This window comes from Salminus brasiliensis, chromosome 9, assembly GCF_030463535.1.
Source record: "Salminus brasiliensis chromosome 9, fSalBra1.hap2, whole genome shotgun sequence".
Taxonomy (NCBI): Eukaryota; Metazoa; Chordata; class Actinopteri; order Characiformes; family Bryconidae; genus Salminus; species Salminus brasiliensis.
The window spans coordinates 20,268,283-20,287,783 of NC_132886.1; the positions used below are offsets into that span (position 1 = coordinate 20,268,283).

The 19,501-nt window shown below is 40.1% G+C and overlaps 1 protein-coding gene across 1 annotated transcript; it reads left to right on the forward strand.

Annotated features, from left to right (window-relative positions):
• Positions 1 to 14,747: 14,747 nt before the first annotated feature.
• mpdu1b (mannose-P-dolichol utilization defect 1b) lies at positions 14,748 to 19,257 on the forward strand. Its single transcript, XM_072687752.1, has 7 exons — positions 14,748 to 15,056; positions 16,109 to 16,174; positions 16,265 to 16,397; positions 16,505 to 16,590; positions 17,376 to 17,494; positions 17,583 to 17,693; positions 18,309 to 19,257. Exons 1-7 carry the CDS (start codon positions 14,927 to 14,929, stop codon positions 18,429 to 18,431), a joined length of 768 nt encoding a protein of 255 aa, XP_072543853.1. The 5' UTR covers positions 14,748 to 14,926; the 3' UTR covers positions 18,432 to 19,257.
• Positions 19,258 to 19,501: the final 244 nt, after the last annotated feature.

The following is a 19,501-nucleotide window of genomic DNA, read 5'->3' on the forward strand; positions in this document are numbered from 1 at the left end:
CCAACTTAAACTTTTTTCTTTTCTGTTCACAACTTAAACTTCTCTTTTCACTTTTCTCTTTTCTGTTCACAACTGTTCACTTTTTTCTTTTCTGTGCACAACTTAAACTTCTCTTTTCACTTTTCTCTTTTCTGTTCACAACTGTTCTCTTTTCTCTTTTCTGTTCACACCATAAACCCACTGTTACCGTTCGCCCCTCTACAAAGGTGCGACAGGGAAGTGTGTTTGGCTGGATGTATTTATACCATGCCACACAGGTGGGCCTGGTCAGCGTTGGTTACCGCTGGGAATTCTGGGGCTTGGAGTTCTTTGCTCCAACCCCACCAGCTTTCCTACTTTGCTGGCTGGGCCCCCTGCTGGTGGCTGGCGGTACATGCTGTCTGCTCACAAATAGACCAATAATTCAAAGGATACCTGTAAGCTTTAGACATTACTAAACACAAGACAATAAGGTGACCATAGTACTCTAATCGTCCAAGTACTCTCGGAAGAGGTGGGTCTTCAGTCTGCATTTGAAGACAGCGAGCGACTCTGCCGTTCGGACACCCAGGGGAAGCTCGTTCCACCACTTTGGTGCCAGGACAGAAAAAAGCCTGGACGCTTGTCTTCCGTGGATTTTGAGGGATGGCGGGTCGAGCCGAGCCGTACTTGAAGCTCGAAGGGCTCTAGGTGCGGATTGGCTTTTGACCATTGCCATCAAGTATGGAGGGGCTGGTCCATTCTTGGCTTTGTAGGCCAGCGTCAGGGTTTTGAATCTGATGCGGGCAGCTACAGGAAGACAGTGAAGAGAACGCAGCAGTGGAGTGACATGGCTGAATTTAGGGAGTTCCTCTGGAGACGCTTCTGGTGGGAAGGAATGGACAAGGACACACATGCCTATGTTGCCTCTTGTGAAGTGTGTACCAAAAACAAGGCACTCCGGTCCCGACCACCTGGCCTTTTACACCCATTGCTGACTGACCCATTGAGCTTTCTACCACTTGATGGCAGCCACAGTCAGCCCCCATACTTCAGGTTTCCACCCTGAATTGAATGGACAGGCTGAACGAACCAACCAAGACCTTGGCCAGCTGCTCCGCTGCATGACCGCAGGGAACCCAGCCTCTTGGGTGGATCAACTGCCCTGGGCGGAGTATGCTCACAACACGCTTTGGCACTCGTCCCTGGGTATGTCTCCTTTCGAGTGCCAATTCGGGTACTCTCCTCCCTTGTTCGCAGAACAGGAGATGGAGGTGGGGGTTCTCTCTGCTGGGCAAGCTTGTCCGTCGATGTTGTAGGACCTGGCAGAAGGCTCGGACCACCCTACTGGCGACCTCGAGGGCGAGAAAGCGGATTGTGGATCGCAAGAGGCGCTATGCTCCACCTTTCCGTGTGGGTCAAAGGGTGTGGCTGTCCACCCGAGACCTCCCGCTGCAAGGTGTCTCACACAAACTGTCCCCTAGGTACGTGGGGCCCTTCAAGATACTTCGGCGAGTGAACCCGGTCTCCTTCCGGCTGCAACTGCCCGCGAATATGAAGGTACATCCCACCTTCCATGTGTCCTGCCTGCGTCCGTTCATATGTGGGGCCTCTGATCGTGCGGCTGGTTTGGGGGCGTCGGGTGCCGCCCCTGTTCTGGGTGAATCTAATCAGCCCATCAGTATGGATCAGATCATGAGTCTCATTCAGTCTTGGACCAAGCAAGTGAATCGCCTCAACATTTTTGAGCGAATTGACGAAAAGAGGTCCTGTTCAAGAGGTGTCTGCACACAGGCTGAAGGATGTGGCTAACCGCTGAAAGAACAGTGACAGAATCATGGAGTGGGCTAGACAACTACAGAGTGTCTCTGAGGTGAGTGAAAAATGTTAACAAAGTGGTAAAATAATAATATCACCTGAACTATGCTCAACTGCCTGGCTTTCATGTGCATGTATGTGGCTCACACAGAGTTTGGGTGTGAAAGATGAGGACTATTGAGACCACACTGAAAGCACACATTTGGACCAAAGGATTACCAGGTAAGTTTTGACAAAGTTATTTTTTTTTAAAGTAATACCATTAAAACACTTAAGCCACTTTTAAATCAAGGTGTGATTTAGCCAAGATGCTTCAGTACATTCCTATCAACTTTATGTACTTTTCTCATCTTATCTTCGAATATTCCCATGTTTTTCCCATTTATTCCCATTAATTTCCATTAATTCCCAAATTAACTTGTTAATTCCTGTGGTAAATTTCCCAATTTTAAAAATATTGCAGCTCTAATCACAGCACAATACAGTTGAAACTAAATGGAGTTCGTCCTTTCCAGAAATTAGTTCTCTCACAGTGCTTAGAGGTAGAGTGTAAGAAGTCTTACCATACTCAACACATGTCCGATCAGAACTAATTGTCCTGAAAAAAAAAAAAATGAACATGATGTTTTAATTCAGAATGATGTTTCAAATATATGTTGTCGGTCAAGCAGATACAATGCAGGACAGATGGGAGCCATTGTGGTATGATAAGCCAAATGATGGCTATATATACTTATATTATATACTTATTATACAGTGAGTGCAAGAAGTATTTGATCCCTTGCTGATTTTCTTTGTTTGCCCACTAATAAAGACACTATCCTTCTGCACTTTTAATGGTAGATATATTCTAACATGGAGAGACAGAATATCAAGACAAAAATCCAGAATATAATTTTAAACAATATATTTTAATTAATTTGTATTTCAATGAGGAAAATAAGTATTTGATCCCTCTTGCCAAACACACTCAATACTTAGTGGCAAAGCCTTTGTTTGCAAGCACAGCGGTGAGACGTTTGTTGTAGTTAACCACAAGTTTAGCACACACACCAGGGGGAATTTTGGCCCACTCTTCTTTGCAGATCCTCTCTAAATCATGAAGGTTGGTGGGCTGTCGCTTGGCAACTCTGACCTTCAGCTCCCTCCATAGATTTTCGATCGGATTGAGGTCTGGCGACTGGCTGGGCCACTCCATGACCTTAATGTGATTTTTCTTGAGCCAATCCTTTGTTGCCTTTGCTGTATGTTTAGGGTCGTTATCATGTTGGAAGACCCAACCACGGCCCATTTTCAGATCCCTGGCAGAGGGGAGGAGGTTGTCCCTCAGGATTGTGCGGTACATGGCTCCATCCATCTTCCCAGTGATGCGGTGAAGTAGCCCTGTACCCTTGGCAGAGAAACACCCCCAAAACATTATGCTTCCACCTCCATGCTTGACGGTGGGCACAGTGTTCTTGGGGTCATAGGCAGCATTTTTCTTCCTCCACACATGGCGGGTGGAGTTGAGGCCAAAAAGTTCAATTTGTTCAATGCTCTCTTCAGCAGGGGTACCTTTCGGGCACTGCAGGATGTGAATCCATTGTTGCGCAAAGTGTTGCCAATTGTTTCCTTGCAAACTGTGGTCCCAGCTGCCTTCAGGTCATTTGCTAACTCCTGCCGAGTGGTTGCAGGACGATTTCTGACTGTTCTCAGCATCATTGCCACCCCACGAGGCGAAATCTTCTTTGGAGCACCGGGCCGAGGTCTGTTGATTGTCATGTTATACTCTTTAAACTTTCTGATAATTGCACCAATAGTTGTTACTTTCACATCCAACACCTTACTAATCTTTTTGTAGCCCATTCCAGCTTTGTGAAGGTCAACAATTCTGACTCTGAGGTCCTGTGACAGCTCTTTGGTTTTACCCATGTTGGAGACTTGAAATCTGTGTGATCTGTCTGATTCTGTGGACAGGTGTTTTTCACACAAGTGATTAGTGAGAACAGGTGGCTTCAGGTCAGGTAACAAGTTGATTGGGAGTGTCTAACTGGTCTGTAAAAGCCAGAACTGCTAATGAATACTAAGGGATCAAATACTTATTTCACTCCATGAAATACAAATCAATTAATATATATTCCTTAGATTTATTTTCTGGATTTTCTTTTTAATATTCTGTCTCTCCATGTAAGAATACATCTACCATTAAAAGTATAGAATGATCATGTCTTTATTAGTGGGCCAACGAAGAAAATCAGCAAGGGATCAAATACTTCTTGGACTCACTGTATATATTTATATATGCTTCCCTTGTACCTAGACTGACTTGCCATTTTTGGATACACCTGCTAAACAGGTTCACGTTATAGGTTTGAAATTACTGACTGCAGTCCTTTTGCTACTGCACAACGTGTTTCAAAGGAAAGGTACAACCATATAACCATGTACATTCGTACCATGTTGATGTGAAAATGGTCCACCATTCAGATATCTGGTCATCTGGTCACGTGTTGGACATGGAGGGTGATGAACTGCGCAGCAACAAATCAGCAACTGTAAACTATGTGTGCCCCAATATAGTAGGTCTACCTGCAAAAACGCAATTAACGCATACATAATAAACTGGTAACTAAATGTCTAAATGTCTTGCATTTATTAATGTCTTGCATCTCTGGCATTAATTTAAGGCAAGAATTCAGCCTATGTTCAGGTAATGAAGAATTATAACACGATAGTAATACACACCCTTAACCCCACCTTCTCTAGGCCTTCTTCCCTTTTATATACCCACACCCCACTGTCTATCTCCGTCCTAACAAACTTTGAGACCACCTCCTCCCTTTTTGCTGATGACTCCTGAAACGGGTTACTGGATTATTTGAAATAGGCCCAAAAGCCTGTGGGCTTGCAGAGACTGTCAAACCAAGCAGCAACAGTGTTTACAGCCTGAGGTGGTTGGAGTCTATGTGGACTATGAGGAGGGACAAATGTTCTCTCATGAGGATAATGTATTGTAGTATAATCATTTCTGTACAATTATTACATTTAACCCACCAATGATTTTACCTGATTAGAAAATATACATTATTTCCCCAGAACTGTTTACTTCTGGTACTGTGGGTCAGGTAAACTGTGGGACATGATGAAGTGAAAGATAAATTCAGTGCGCTGCTTTTATTTTTTACTGTCACTAAATCATTTTATATCAGCTACTTAATAAAATTTGTATAAAACTATTAAACATTTTAGGGTTTCTGGGTTTAATTTGCTGCTTTATGACGTAGTTTGGAATTTCACTGTAGTCAGTGTAGTCGATGACATCACAATGTCCGTCTCCGGGCTACTGCGTTTCTAACATTCCATGTGACCGTGACCATTGAAAGAGCTGTTCATTTGGACATTGACCGTCTTGCAGGTAGGACCATCCCACTATTATCCTCCTCCTCCTCTCTCTTTATTTTGTTTATTAGTGATAATATTAATCCTGAATTAATAATTACATAGATAATGATGATTGATAATTAAATAATTCAATTAATCCTAATAAATATTTAATACAAACAGCTTAATACATGAACGCCACAACAAATAGTGAGCTTTCAGAAGTCACATGATCCTATTTATTGAAAAATAACTGGGTGGAGAGCTACATGCTGCTTTATTAGTGAGTGAATTCAGTTTAGAGAATCTCAGTTTTGACAGTCTTCAATATAATAATAATAATAATAATAATAAACTGCTGCACTTTAATTAAATTATGTATTATTAAAATGTGATGACAATTCCTAAAAATGACATTCACTCTAGTTGGGGCTGACTCTTACTCTCTTTCCCACTCTTTATTCATTCATTATAATTGTGGAAATGTGTGTATTATTATTATTTATTATTAGTTCAGCTAAATGCGGACTTAAAGCTGTCCACTGCCTGTATTGGTGTGAAGGGTTTCAGTCTAAAGCTCAAACACAACCCGGTTACACTTCTTTATTCTCAGTTTTAAACCACTGATCTCAAGCTTCTGATTGGTCAGAGTGAAAAGCAGCCCCAGGGACACTTAGTGGACCAGACAAACTGCAAAAATGATTAAAGCAGTTATTATTGGATCATCTGTAATCAAATGGTATTAGCTATTATATGGGGTGTTTTTCACAATTCTTAAAATATTTAAAATAATGTTCACATACGTAAAATCATGCAAATGTAATTTTCATTTAATAGATCAATGTAACTCTGTGTGGATGTTTACAGACCTGTGGTCTAAAATGAGTCCATTTTAGAAATAATGATTTAAACAATTGGTTATATAGTGGAATATGTGTAACTAATCATACATGTGTTAAATTAAATAGAAATTATGACAAGCTATTAAAACAAATGGCTCAACATCTTCAACAGTAAAAGACCCGACAGTAACTACAGTAGAAGAAATCAGTGCAGTCACTTCTGAGAAAGCAGGTGCTGATCCATATTCATCCATCATACACGTGTTCTAGACCACCTGACGTTCAAACAAGCTGCATAACTATTTTTCAAAATGACACTAGACACTAGTTGTAATGTAGTGTAGACTATTACACAACATATGATCACTGGTAACTAAAAGCAGTGTCTCTTGAATTTCACCCATAGAAAAGGACACAAAGTAGAATGGCGTTCAGAATCAGCCAGGAATGACAGACAGCAGGGAGGAAACAGCGGGGGTGTCCCGACAAGAGTCCCCTCAACCGAAGGTCCAATTCTTTGAAGACGTTACAGACATCGTCTTCAGCCTGAGTGATGAGTATGTTTCTTCTCTGGGTTTCAGTTTCATTCTCTGTTCTGATGAGGAGAACAATATTAAACTCTTTATTAAACTTTTGAAAAAAATTTTTTGTTTTCTAGGGAATGGAGGGCTTTGACAAGCAATGTGCCAGAAGCAGTGAGTATCAAATATACAGCAGATGATACGTTTTTAAACTGAAACCTCTGTATATAAGGTGTCACCCATCTGCAGAGGGCTGCAAGTTTTTTCTTTAGTCAAGCAGGAGGACACCTGATTCCACTTGTCTGCAGATCTCAGTCTTCAAGCAGTGAACTGTGTGATTCTGCTTGGTTGGAATAAAAACCTGCAGCCACATCAGCCTTTTGTGGATAAGACTGATGACCCCTTCCGTATGTAGTGTAAAATGCTGGAATATTGACCATTCCTTTATTTATGAATTTATTAAGCAGGGAACAAGATTGGAGTTTGCATCACTTTGCACAAATATCGTGAAATCCGTCACAACATCAGTGATAAAGAGTTACCAGCCAACTCTAAGTCACCTGGTTGAGGAAGAGGAGGAAACGCTTAAGGACACAGCTGAAGTTGAGTCGAAGTGTCTACCCAGCACCTCTAATGTTGCCATGAACCCTCCACCTTCACCTGAATGCTCAGCTCAAAGGTAACCCTAACAAGCCTAAGAGAGACTTGTCTTTACCTTTAGAGTCTTCTCATTTCCTTTCATCCAGTCGGGGTTACTGACCATCACAGTTTTGTAGTAATTCCGTACTCGTTTCCTCAGCTTTCACAAGCCTCACTGCCCTTATTCCAACATGATTCTTTGCTGATGTAGGATAACTTCATCTTAACCATTTTAATCTCTATATCTCTAATGACGATTTTCTTTTTCTGCTTTTTGTATTACATCAAGATCCCCGATGGACACAGCTGATTTAATAGGCAATGCTGTGGATAATGTAGTCAGCGAGGTGAAAATGACTGTGCAAAAGGCAATCCATAGAGTTTGCTCCTGTAAAACCAAATTGACTAGAAAAAAGAAGACGACATGCAGCCCTATGGCTAAACACTCTCGCTCTAGGGCCCGAATTTACAAGAAAGTGAAGAAGTTTTTCAAACTATCCAAGACTCTGACAGACAGGACAGAGTTTTTGGAAAACACTACTGATGCTCAACTAAACACTGAACCCTCCTCAACCCAGAGTATCTCCCACACCTCTGTGGATGAACCCGGCCACAGCCCTAAATCACAGACTGAAGCTTCCAGCAATACCTTTCAACTAGATGAGCTCACAATTAGATGCACAAACTACGTCATTAGTGAGATCATTCGTCTCTATCGTCCAGATGTCTGTCATGCAGACTGGCACGTAACTGAAGGACATACAACTCCAGAACTGTCTGTGGCGTCTGACAAAAGGATACATGGTATTATTTCTGCACTGGGAAATATCATTAGCGCTGGTGGATGTTCTGCCTCTGCTAGTATCCTCTCGCCTCACTATACTCAGAGTCTTTCCAGTCGTCAGTTTCATGAGAAGGCCACACAGACTGTAAGTGATGCCCTCTTCAAAACGGAGAAACATATTTCTTCAGCAGTGCCAGTGCACTCCCACCAGGCTTCAGATGTTGTCTCAACCCGGTCAGATCTTTACATCACATCAGAGGACGATGACGTTCCTGAGTGTTCATATGTCAGAGCCGTTGCATCAACCAGTCTTATTGAATCGACTGCTTCGGATATCACAGACACGGTTCTGGAAGGTTTACAGAGCCTGTCATCATCCAATCCGGATTTTAAGGCACCTTCATCTGAGAAGTTTCTTTCTGCTGCTCACAGACTTTACAAGCGTGTGCAGAAAAAGGTGTCTGGGTTTCTTCTCAGGCACAGAGAGTCAAATGCAGGAGAAGACCGGTCTACCGAACAGTTTCTAGCAGAGTTTGAAGAAGACGATCAGTTCTTCCAAGTCCTTTTTGAATCACATGACAGTGACGCAAATCAAGGAACACAGCATGTTGATTTTAGCACCAATGAGATTGTTTGCAGCATTGTGGATTCAAAAGACATTGTTTCGGGAGTAAAAGGCAAGAAAAGGATATCTCTGTCCTTCCAGACTGAGGGCCAGATCAACTTGGATTCATTGACAAATGAACTGATCACTAAAACTGTGGACCTGTACTGCAATGAATTTAAAGACATCCTTTCACAAGAGAACATCCAGAAGCTCGCATCTGTCTACCTCCAGACTATGTGCAAACCTTTAGCTCATGATGTTCTCATTAAAGGGATAAAGTCATTCCCTACAGATGAAACCATGAACATGAGAACGGTGACAGACAACTTTTCAGATGTGCCTTCACCGATACTGACGAAACATCTGGACTCTACAGCCTCTGAAACTGCCAGTTATGTTTGCACTCTTTTGTTCAGCTTTTTAATGACTGTACAGAAGACTGAATCAGACACAGATTGTGTGCGGTCATTTGCTGTTTGGCACCTTTTCAGAGATGTGCGTCAAAAACTCAAAGAGAGTTTTAATTTGCTCAGTAAGTATCATCATAACCATGATGATGGCCCTTGCTGTAAGAAGGCCCTTTCGGAAATGACAAACGAAAGACCCGCCAAACCTCCACAACCACGAGATGCTCCACGAGTGCAGCATCTCATACCTGTTGAGACCATCGAGCGCCATGCACCTGGGTTGACGAATGTAGCGTCAAACGTGCTTACAGATATGACCAGAAAATCACCTGTCTGTAAGAGTTTCTCAGATTCGCTTCTGGAATCCTCAAGGGTTAGGAACAATCTGCTGGTGGATGCCATCCATGCTCCTTCAGCACTGATCTACACTTTTGTAGAAGAATCTATTAAGAACTTGCTTCTACACTGGTTGAGTCACAAGCCAGCCCCTTCATATGTAGCAGACCTATCAGCTTCATTTACACGCCCTGACCCAGATGCTCCAGGTTTGAAGGCTCAGAGCAGTATTCAATGTGCCTTTACTGTTGGAGTGAGCCATTTAACTAAGGCTCTTACTGGACTGGTGATGAAATTTTTGGAATCATCTGGCATTTCTTCCAGAGAAGAAAATAAGCCTTCTGGTGCACCGCGCACACGCTTCATCACAGTTGCTAGTGCTGTAGCAATGGAGACTTCAGAGGACAATATTGTCTCTGGTGAAGAGAAAATGTCCAACATGACCAAATCTGAACATTTGGATGATGACTTCGATGATGTGATTAAAAAGAAGAGGAGCTTTGGCTTTCCGTCTATTGTGGGCATGAAGGCTCCTCACATCAGATTTAGGTTTAAGGTATGGAAGCACACACATTGTATGATTAGCTCTGTTCTGAATTAATCATGTTAGTAATAAGACTAAAGTAATAATGCTATTGTGGTGTGTCTGTTTTTCTTCATTTTCTTAATTTATTGTTTGCTCATCAAGAAATCAAACAAAGTTGGTCCATCTGAAGTGGCCTTTGATGACCATCAGCCTAACTGCTCTGAAAATCCTCAGGAGTGTGAGTACCTGAAACAAAACACACTGAAAATCACAGTGCTTGACACACCCATGCCAGTGTTTCATCAGCTTATTGTTCATAATATCATTCATACAATTCATAGAGTTGCTGAGTTTCTGATTCATCTTGTCTTTTGCAGCTTCACAGAAAAAATCTGCTTTGAAGACGCCATTTAAGAAAGCTCGTAAACGCCTGGCAAGGATGTTCTCAGCACTCCGCAAAGCCTTGCCCAACCCTTTTAAACATGGCAGTCAGCCGTCGTAAGCACTGCTTTGGAGACTCGGAACAAGTATTTGCTGTTTTCCTCCACTTTTGCATATTTGTCACCTTTCATTAATTCAAATTATTTAACTAAACATTCTAACAATTTACCTGAACTCTGCTACATAGCACTGACATAACCATACCATAAGCATGTCTAGAGAAATATTGTATGATTTCATAAGTTGTCAAGACAGATTAAGTCTTGTAACACAATATTATACTGACATTACTAATAGTAATATATCATGACAAATATTATAATGATAGATATCATAACTTTAAATTAGCACGTGACACAAAACGTCACATTTTTAAACACTGTATTATGTGTCATGACATGTCATGTTATCGGTAATGATAACATGGTTAAACACACGCATATTTAATCTTCAAAAATAATAATAATTTGGTTCACAAATGTAATTCTTATTTGGGAGGGGTTTCTGAAACCAACACAAGAGTAAAGTCCTATATACATCCATTTAGACTGTTCATTCAATGGTGCTGCACCTTCAAAAATGTCTTTTAGCCATCATTTATACACACAAAACAACCTCTGCTAGCTTCTGAAACTGCAGGTTCTGTTTGCACATCTTTGCAAAGGTGTTGAGGGACTGTACAGAAGTCTGAATCAGCCACTTCAGATTATGTGCATTCATTTGCCCCTCTGCACCTTTTCCGAGATGTGCAACCAGAACTTTGCTGGGTCAATTTTAATCAGATAATGGCATTTGTTTTGAGAGAGTTTTTTCAGACTCTGTTTTAGACTGAGTGCAACATCTTATATGTGATAGTCAAATGTATTTAAAAATATAACTAGACTATCACATGTCTTTAGGAGTTTTTCAAACTCTTCTAGAGTCATCATGGGTAAGGAACAGTCTGTTCCAAAATCCCTTCCAGAATCCTTCAGCACTAATCGGATTGATCAGCATATTCGACAGTGGGAGAGTCCATAAAACTCAGTTCAGGCTCAAGTCAAGGAATGTATCCTGGAGTCATTTCTAAACAACTTCTAAAATCATCAGTTCAAACTACTGTACGCACATTCTGGGGAGCTGTAGCCACTTTACTTTTGTCTGGTAAGAGACCCAAACTGGCTCCTCAACTGCAGTTTGGATCACGGACTATGGTGACGTTCTACTTTTCAGATGTGTCTTCGGTAGCCATCATTCAAACTCAAACATCTGGAGTCTTAAAACTGCTGTTAGCTTCTGAAACTGCAGGTTCTGTTTGCACATCTTTTTAAAGGTGTTGAGGGACTGTACAGAAGTCTGAATCAGCCACTTCAGATTATGTGCATTCCTCTGCCCCTCTGCACCTTTTCAGAGATGTGCAACCAGAACCAGAACTCTGTTTCAGAAGCTGCAGACTCCAGATGTTTTGTGGGTGTGTATAATTGCTTTCAGAAGGCACATCTGAATAGCAGGACGTCACCGGTGTTCCTCACCATTTGAAACAATTTCTTCGGAAGCCATCATTCAAACTCAAACATCTGGAGTCTTAAAACTGCTGTTAGCTTCTGAAACTGCAGGTTCTGTTTGCACGTCTTTGCAAAGGTGTTGAGCGTCTGTACAGAAGTCTGAATCAGCCACTTCAGATTATGTGCATTCTTTTGCCCCTCTGCACCTTTTCAGAAATGTGCAACCAGAACTTAGTTTCACTTTGCTCTGTGAATTTCATCATAAGCCAGATAAGAAGACTCTTTCCAGGACCAGACTCTGTCTTAGACCAACTGCAACATCTCATATCTGAGAGTCAAATGTTCCATCCAGGCTCTTTCAGCACTAATCGAATGCTCCACAATGGGAAAGTCCATGAAACTCAGTTCATACATGAGAAGGATAAGTCAGGAATGTCTCCTGGAGTCATTTAAAAGCAAGATCATCAGTTTAAACAATTGTATGCAGATTTTTGGGAGGTGTAGCCACTTTGCTCTCGCCTAGAAAGAGACCCAAACTTTCATCCTCAGCTGAGAAGAAATTGTTTCAGATGGTAAGGAACACTGGTGACGTCCTGCTATTCAGATGTGTCTTCTGAAAGCCATCATTCAAACCCACAGAACATCTGGAGTCTGCAGCTTCTGCAACTGAGTTCTGGTTCTGTTTGCACATCTTTTAAAGGTGTTGAGGGACTGTACAGAAGTCTGAATCAGCCACTTCAGATTATGTGCATTCCTCTGCCCCTCTGCACCTTTTCAGAGATGTGCAACCAGAACCAGAACTCTGTTTCAGAAGCTGCAGACTCCAGATGTTTTGTGGGTGTGTATAATTGCTTTCAGAAGGCACATCTGAATAGCAGGACGTCACCGGTTTTCCTCACCATTTGAAACAATTTCTCCTCAGCTGAGGATGCTCAGTAAACATCATCGTGATCAAGATCATGGCATTTGTTTTGTGAAGGTCTTTTTAACTGAAGGCCATGGGTGAAACATCTGTCTCTTGTGTATAATTGTATTACCTGATGGTCTTTAAATCTGCAGTTGTTTAGAACAAGCTCTTACAGACATCCCGGACTTGAGTGACAAGGAATGATAGTGAATTACGCTATGACCCCATCCATGACATGTTTATTGTGCAGTTATGCCAAAGTTATGTAGCAGAAATATTAAAAAATAAGTAAACTCAAAGTACAGTTTTAAAATAATCATTTTATTGATTAAAAAAAGAAAAACTTTAAAGTAAAACATTTAAACTGGGATTCTTGTGACAAATATGCAAAAAAAAAGCAGATACTTTTTAGGGCAACATATCTCAATAAAAGAGCTCTGCAGCATAGCCCTGTGTGTATGTGCTTATTTCATTTGTTACAATTCAGTCTCATCATAAGGGAACTTCTAAAAGTGGAACAGAGAACTGTCCTGAAAGATATCTCATTAGTCCTGTTTTTGTAAATCATGACAAGCTGTCCTTAATATCTTCATTTATGCTCTATTTTCATACAGTTTTTATGAATTATCATTTTAAACAGGGAAACACAGAGGGATGAGTTGTGTCCTTCAGTCAGTTGGACTTTTCACTGTAAACGTTTTTTTAATTTTTCTGTTTTAATTCATTTATTTATATCTAGATTATTCAATACTAATGTTGTACTAAAGCTAAGCAATATGTAAATATAAGACACCTTATAAATTGGTGACTAATGTGAAGGGGTGCATTTGATTTTCTTACACATTTATGTATGTCCCAGAACCAACAATGTTATAATATTTGTGTTTTTAGTGGTACTGTATTTGTGAATTACAGTTAGCACCACTTTATAAACAAAACAGGAGGCCTAGTATTTAATAATACTCTGTATTTGACAACATCAAGATATACCCAAGGTTTATTTTAAACTGTTGTACAGATTTTATGTATAATTTATTGAACTTTGTTGAATGAAACAGATTTAATATGTTACACAGAAAATAAACAAGCAATAAAACACAAATTCAACAAAAAATATTAAATAAATACAAATTTCAGATATTTCTTAGAAGATATATGATTGGATGGAAAAATGTGATAGAATACACAGAAATTAAAATAAAAATGAGTATGTGGGGGGAAAAGAATAGGCAAATGAAAAAGGATATTTAAAAAAATGACACTTAAGGAATAATATTAGTCAATGGCCTGCTCAAAAGCAGTACTTCTAAGCACTTTAGACATTTTGTAGTTATCTAGGAAATTCCCCCATATATTTTAGTACAACTCCAGTCTATTTTACAATCTGAGAGAAAGGTGTTCTGTTCTGTTCTGTTCTGTTCTGTTCTGTTCTGTTCTGTTCTGTTCTGTTCTGTTCTGTTCTGTTCTGTTCTGTTCTGTTCTGTTCTGTTCTGTTCTGTTCTGTTCTGTTCTGTTCTGTTCTGTTCTGTTCTGTTCTGTTCTGTTCTGTTCTGTTCTGTTCTGTTCTGTTCTGTTTATAGGCGGCTTCCTTCCCCAGCTCCGACAGTCAAAAAGTGAAGCCAGCACAGGTCTAGCGCCTCTTGCTGGCTGGTTGCAGTATCATATGTAGCTCCGCCCATCCCCATATGTTTCAATGACAAATAGTCCATCTCATTTTTCTCCTCTAAACTGTCTTTCCATCTAATCTAATCTATCTACATTAACAACAGTTAGTTTTCCTGTGCTAAAATTATGACTAGCTAGTATGTACTAATACAGATTGCGCCATTCATAATGGAAATATTACAGTCGTTTACTTTGCAAAACACTTTTAAGAACAGAAGTATTAATCGAAATGCTTTGTGGTTAGTCGCATTTAAAGATGATTAGTAAAAAAAAAAACATGTGTTTAAGTTTTTTAAATGTTTATTCAACAATGTATTGCTATCGCGACCGGAAACCCAGGGAGGCCAAGCTTCCTTCAAGTCAGGAATGTCCTGTGAGAAACGTCGTGTTTACGAGACGAACACAGATAAACGAGGGAGATGTGAAATAGTGGGAAAATAGGTTTTTCATATATTTATTTTGCTGATGTAATTGGTTGTGTTACGTATAATAAAATAAAACACTAAAAGGACAATAAGCCAGGAAATCACATCACACACAAAAACACATCAAATATTGTCCTTTGCGACGGAGAGCTTGAAGTCGGCATCAGATTGCGACGGAGTGACGTCACGCGTCCGCATTCAGTACAATGGCGGCGTCCGAGGGACTAGAGGCTAATGCTACTTCCTTCATGGATCCGTTAAAAAACATGCTGGTGAATTATTTAATGCCAGAAAAATGTTACGACGAGTTTTTCCTGAATTTTAACTTTCTGCACGGTAAGAGGAGCTGTTTCTAACGTCTAACGTCGTTTAAGGAGGACTGGGAGCTGTGTTATTGAGCTGTGTTATTGAGCTGTCAATGAGTCCAGTAGAGTCTGACCTGATCAGACTTAGAAACTCTGTCAGCTCATGTGTGAAGTCAATAAATAAATATATGACACAGTCAGTAAGATCTGGATCAGAAAACTTATTTAAGGTTTTAAAAGCTGCTTTTCAGCGACGTGTCGGTCTGTGTCTTTTAGCTAAGTTAGTAGCTAGTTAAAGTGTAGCATGCATTATCTGTAGTTTATATGTCTATAGTCTACATATTAATGTATATTGGTTCATATGTGTGAAGTAACTATTCCTTATTTAACCTTAATTCAACTGAAAGTCACAGTCTACGGTCTAGGGAAGGACTTCGTGTGTTTAGAGGCGTGTGTTTACACGGGGCGTATTCTTATTGGTGGTCTCTCATGAACGCCTCGTTTATCTCCGCCCTTTTAGTAAACATGGCTGAATCTATAACCCATGTGGAAGAGTATTTGGGCACCATTTCTAATTGGTGATTTCTGCTATTGTAAGATGCATCCATGGGCTTTACATTGTGCACACCCAGTTTGTATGTTCTCTGTAGAAAAGCTCTACTAATAGAATGGGATACTCTGAGCCATGCCCAGTGCCAGACATGGGCTAGAGGGGTATAAAGCCCCCCAGTATTGAGCTGTTGAGCAGTGGAACTGAACTGTGTTTTCTGGAATGATGGTGCTTCATCCAGTACTTTTGGAGATAAATTGGGGATGGCATGTGGTGGTCAAACCCACAGCAATGATTCATAATGTAGTAGAAAACCCTTTCTGGAGAGTAGGAACTGCTTTCAACAAATGCTGTCAAACCCTCGCAGCAATGCTCCAATACCTGGTGTAAAGAAGACGCTAGTAGGCTGATTTTGCAGCAAAACTTTAGAAGAAATATTGTATGAGCAGGTGTCTACAGACTTTCGGACATACGGTGAAGATCAGTCACCAGAAACAGAACCTTGGAGTTTAACAGGTGTTTTCTCTCCACAGTTGACTGCCTGAAGATGGTCATAAGCAAAGGTTTGGGCATTGGAATCATCATTGGCTCTGTACTGGGTAAGGAGGAATGAACACTGCTTCCAGTCTTTCCACAGATTTAATTCTTTTCTTTTTTGTCTTAATTTGTCTACACTTTGGTCTCCACAGTGAAACTGCCTCAGATCTTCAAGCTGATCGGTGCGAAGAGTGCTGAAGGCCTGAGTTTTAACTCTGTGCTGCTGGAGCTGTTTGCCATCACTGGCACTATGGCCTACAGTATCACCAACAGTTTCCCATTCAGGTAGGACTATAGAATAGTGGATGATGTGGGTCATCACACACATTTTTGCACATTTTCTTGTGATTTGTTTATGACTATCTAACATTCCTTTAATATCTGATCCGCAGTGCCTGGGGTGAGGTCTTATTCTTGATGTTGCAGACAGTGGCAATAGGTTTTCTTATCCAGCATTATAGAGGAAGCACCATCAAAGGTATAGTAAGACACATGCATAGCAGACACATTGTCAAAAATGTTCTGATCTCATATTTTGACAAAAAAAATGTGTCCAAACTAGCAAGGCCTGGTTTCACAAAATTAATTTTCTGTTAAGATCTTAACTAGTGTTAACATCTTAAGTGGTAGAGAGAGCTCAGTCAGATTCTCACTTGACCATATGAGAATCATCTGAAACTGTGAACAGTCCAGTCTCTCTCTCTATTTTTCCTTTTTTCTTTTTTTTTTTCTTTTAGAAAGATGAACTCCTAATATTCAGCACTGATTATTTGTTCCCCATTTACTATATACATTATCATAAATTGCCATGTAAAATCTGTCCAGTTCTTTTATCATTTCCTTAGATCATGAACTTTAAATTAAAGAGTTGAATTTAATACTGTCGGTCCCACTCGCTACATTGTAAAAATAACTCCACCATAAGGGGTTGAGGTAGCACTCATTGGCGTTAACTCATTTTTACTCCACAGGTAAAATAACTCTCAAAGGGCTCATTTTAAACACTTCTTATTTTTGCAGCTCTTGACAAAGTTTCCTTAAATTTACTCCACAGTGTTTTCATCTACTCTTAGGTTTGATTATTTTTTTAAGTACCTAGCAAAGCCCAGTTTACCAAAAGTGTCTTGGTGTTTAGATTCTGTTAACTGGAGTTAACATCTTAACTGCTAACTGCGAGATATAGTGAGAATTTCCGTCTCATTTCTCTTTCATACATTTTTTTCTTATTCTAATTATTTCCTCATGTATGTGTGGATGCTGCAGGATTGAGCTTTCTGGTAATCTACTTTGGCCTGGTGGCTGCCACCTTGTCTTCCGTAACCCCAAAAACTGTTGTCACCACCATGCAAGCGTCCAACTTGCCAGCCATCATCTTTGGACGGGTATCTAACAACTTGTTATAGACTGTTATAGATTAAACTGAATTGCAGGGTTAGCTCACCTGTCCTTTGTATTGTCTGTTTGTTTCAGCTAATTCAAGCTGGCACAAACTATAGAAACGGCCACACCGGACAACTCTCAGCCATTTCTGTGTTTCTGCTATTTGCCGGCTCACTGGCACGCATATTCACCACAGTGCAGGTATGTTTGCGGAAAACACTCCAAACAGGCTCAGATTGTAAGCCAATTGTCTGCCAAAATGTGTATGAAAACATCACAAGTGTTGGCAATATAACCCCACAATTTCTTGGCTGATATTTGCAAGAAAACTGTGCACTTGCTGACTTTTGTGCCTGTGGCAGCTCCAAGATTGTCTAAAAAGCAGTGATGCTAAAATAAGGACAACTAAGTACCTGACTTACACCCACCTTTCAACAGTGTTTTCTTACAAACTGTTAAGGCTGAGTGTTACACTGGAGTGATAACATGAACACTTCAATTCCTGAGTAAGATAATGTGTCAAATAAGTAAAAATGTTAAAAAATAGGTTTTACAAAGGGCCAATACTGTGTGTTTTAATTGATTAATTTTCTAGGAAAATGTATTTGTAGTATAAATTAGGCACAATAGTACAATTTGGGTGAGGGCGTCACATATTTCACTGATGAATTCACATATTTTTGCATATACTGTACTAATGCTAATGATTATAAGGAGAGAACATGTAAGTCAAACATGATTATCAGTGTCCCCAAGTGACTGGCAACTAGAGGTTCACCATAATCCAGTGCTTATTTTCCCTATGTGTTTCCATAGGAGACAGGTGACTCTTTGATGGTTCTTACATACATCATCTCCTCCTGCTGCAATGGACTGATTGCTGGTCAAGTCTTGTATTACTGGAACATCAGTCCAGCTGTTAAGAAGAAGGCTGACTAAACCAGCCACAAAATGCAGATGCACTGAAAGGCTAATACCTCTGTACCTATTCCAGTTAACCTGCTGCTCTAAACAGCTGTGTAATTCGTATGTAACAGTAGACTGAGGTTCATTGAAAGTGACCTGAGATATCTGTTGATTAGGGCAGCAGGTTCCACTGCGTTGGTTGGAGTGCGTGTGTGTGTGCAATACTGTGTATACAGATGGACACCCCTTTCTTTCACCCAATCTTTCTCTTTGTCTAAGTGTGCTGTTGCACCTGAACTGTAGGACCAAAAAGGAAATCTCAAACGATGGACCCCTAATATTTAGCAATGATGTTTTTTCCGCATTTAAATATGCATTATACAGGATCATACATTTCCATTTCTAATATGTCCTAATAATAGTATTCCTTATCTCAGGGAAAGGAATACTGTCTGTCCATGGTTTAGAAACCTCTTCACACTCAGCTTTTGCTTTACTCTCCATTGCTGTTCCAGTTCAGATGTACTGTAGAGATTGTACTCAAGCAGCTAAGGCAGAGCAGCCTAAATGAAAACAAGGGCAAGTAAAATGTGACTCTTTGGGTTTTTCCATGACTTTCTGTATGTATGAGAATACTAAGATCACTTAGGATCCTACTGTAGATTGTCTCTTATGTTGTTTTTCGGGGGGGGGGTTTCATATTATTGCTGTCCTATTGAAACCTTATAATATATATTTATATATAATATATTTTTTTCAATTTAAAACGCTTTGAAGCCCTTCTGGTTCCATTGGAAATGGTCCAACACAACTTATAAAATCTATAAGTCTAAATAAAAATAATTTCCATGCATGTAAATTCAGTCAAATTAAGTTTCTATTAACTTTCCATTTTAGAGGTGTGATGTTTTGATATGACAGTGATGATTTCAGTACAGATTTCATCTTGTCAGTTTTATTGATTGATTCACAGTTATTATAAATGTAACCAATCATCTTACATTTTGAAATGTAGTTAAATCTTAATGCCCTTTGCACTTTGTCCACTCAGCATGTCTACGTTGCTGTCTTGAAGGGTGAGCAAAAGGGGAAAGTTTTTAAAA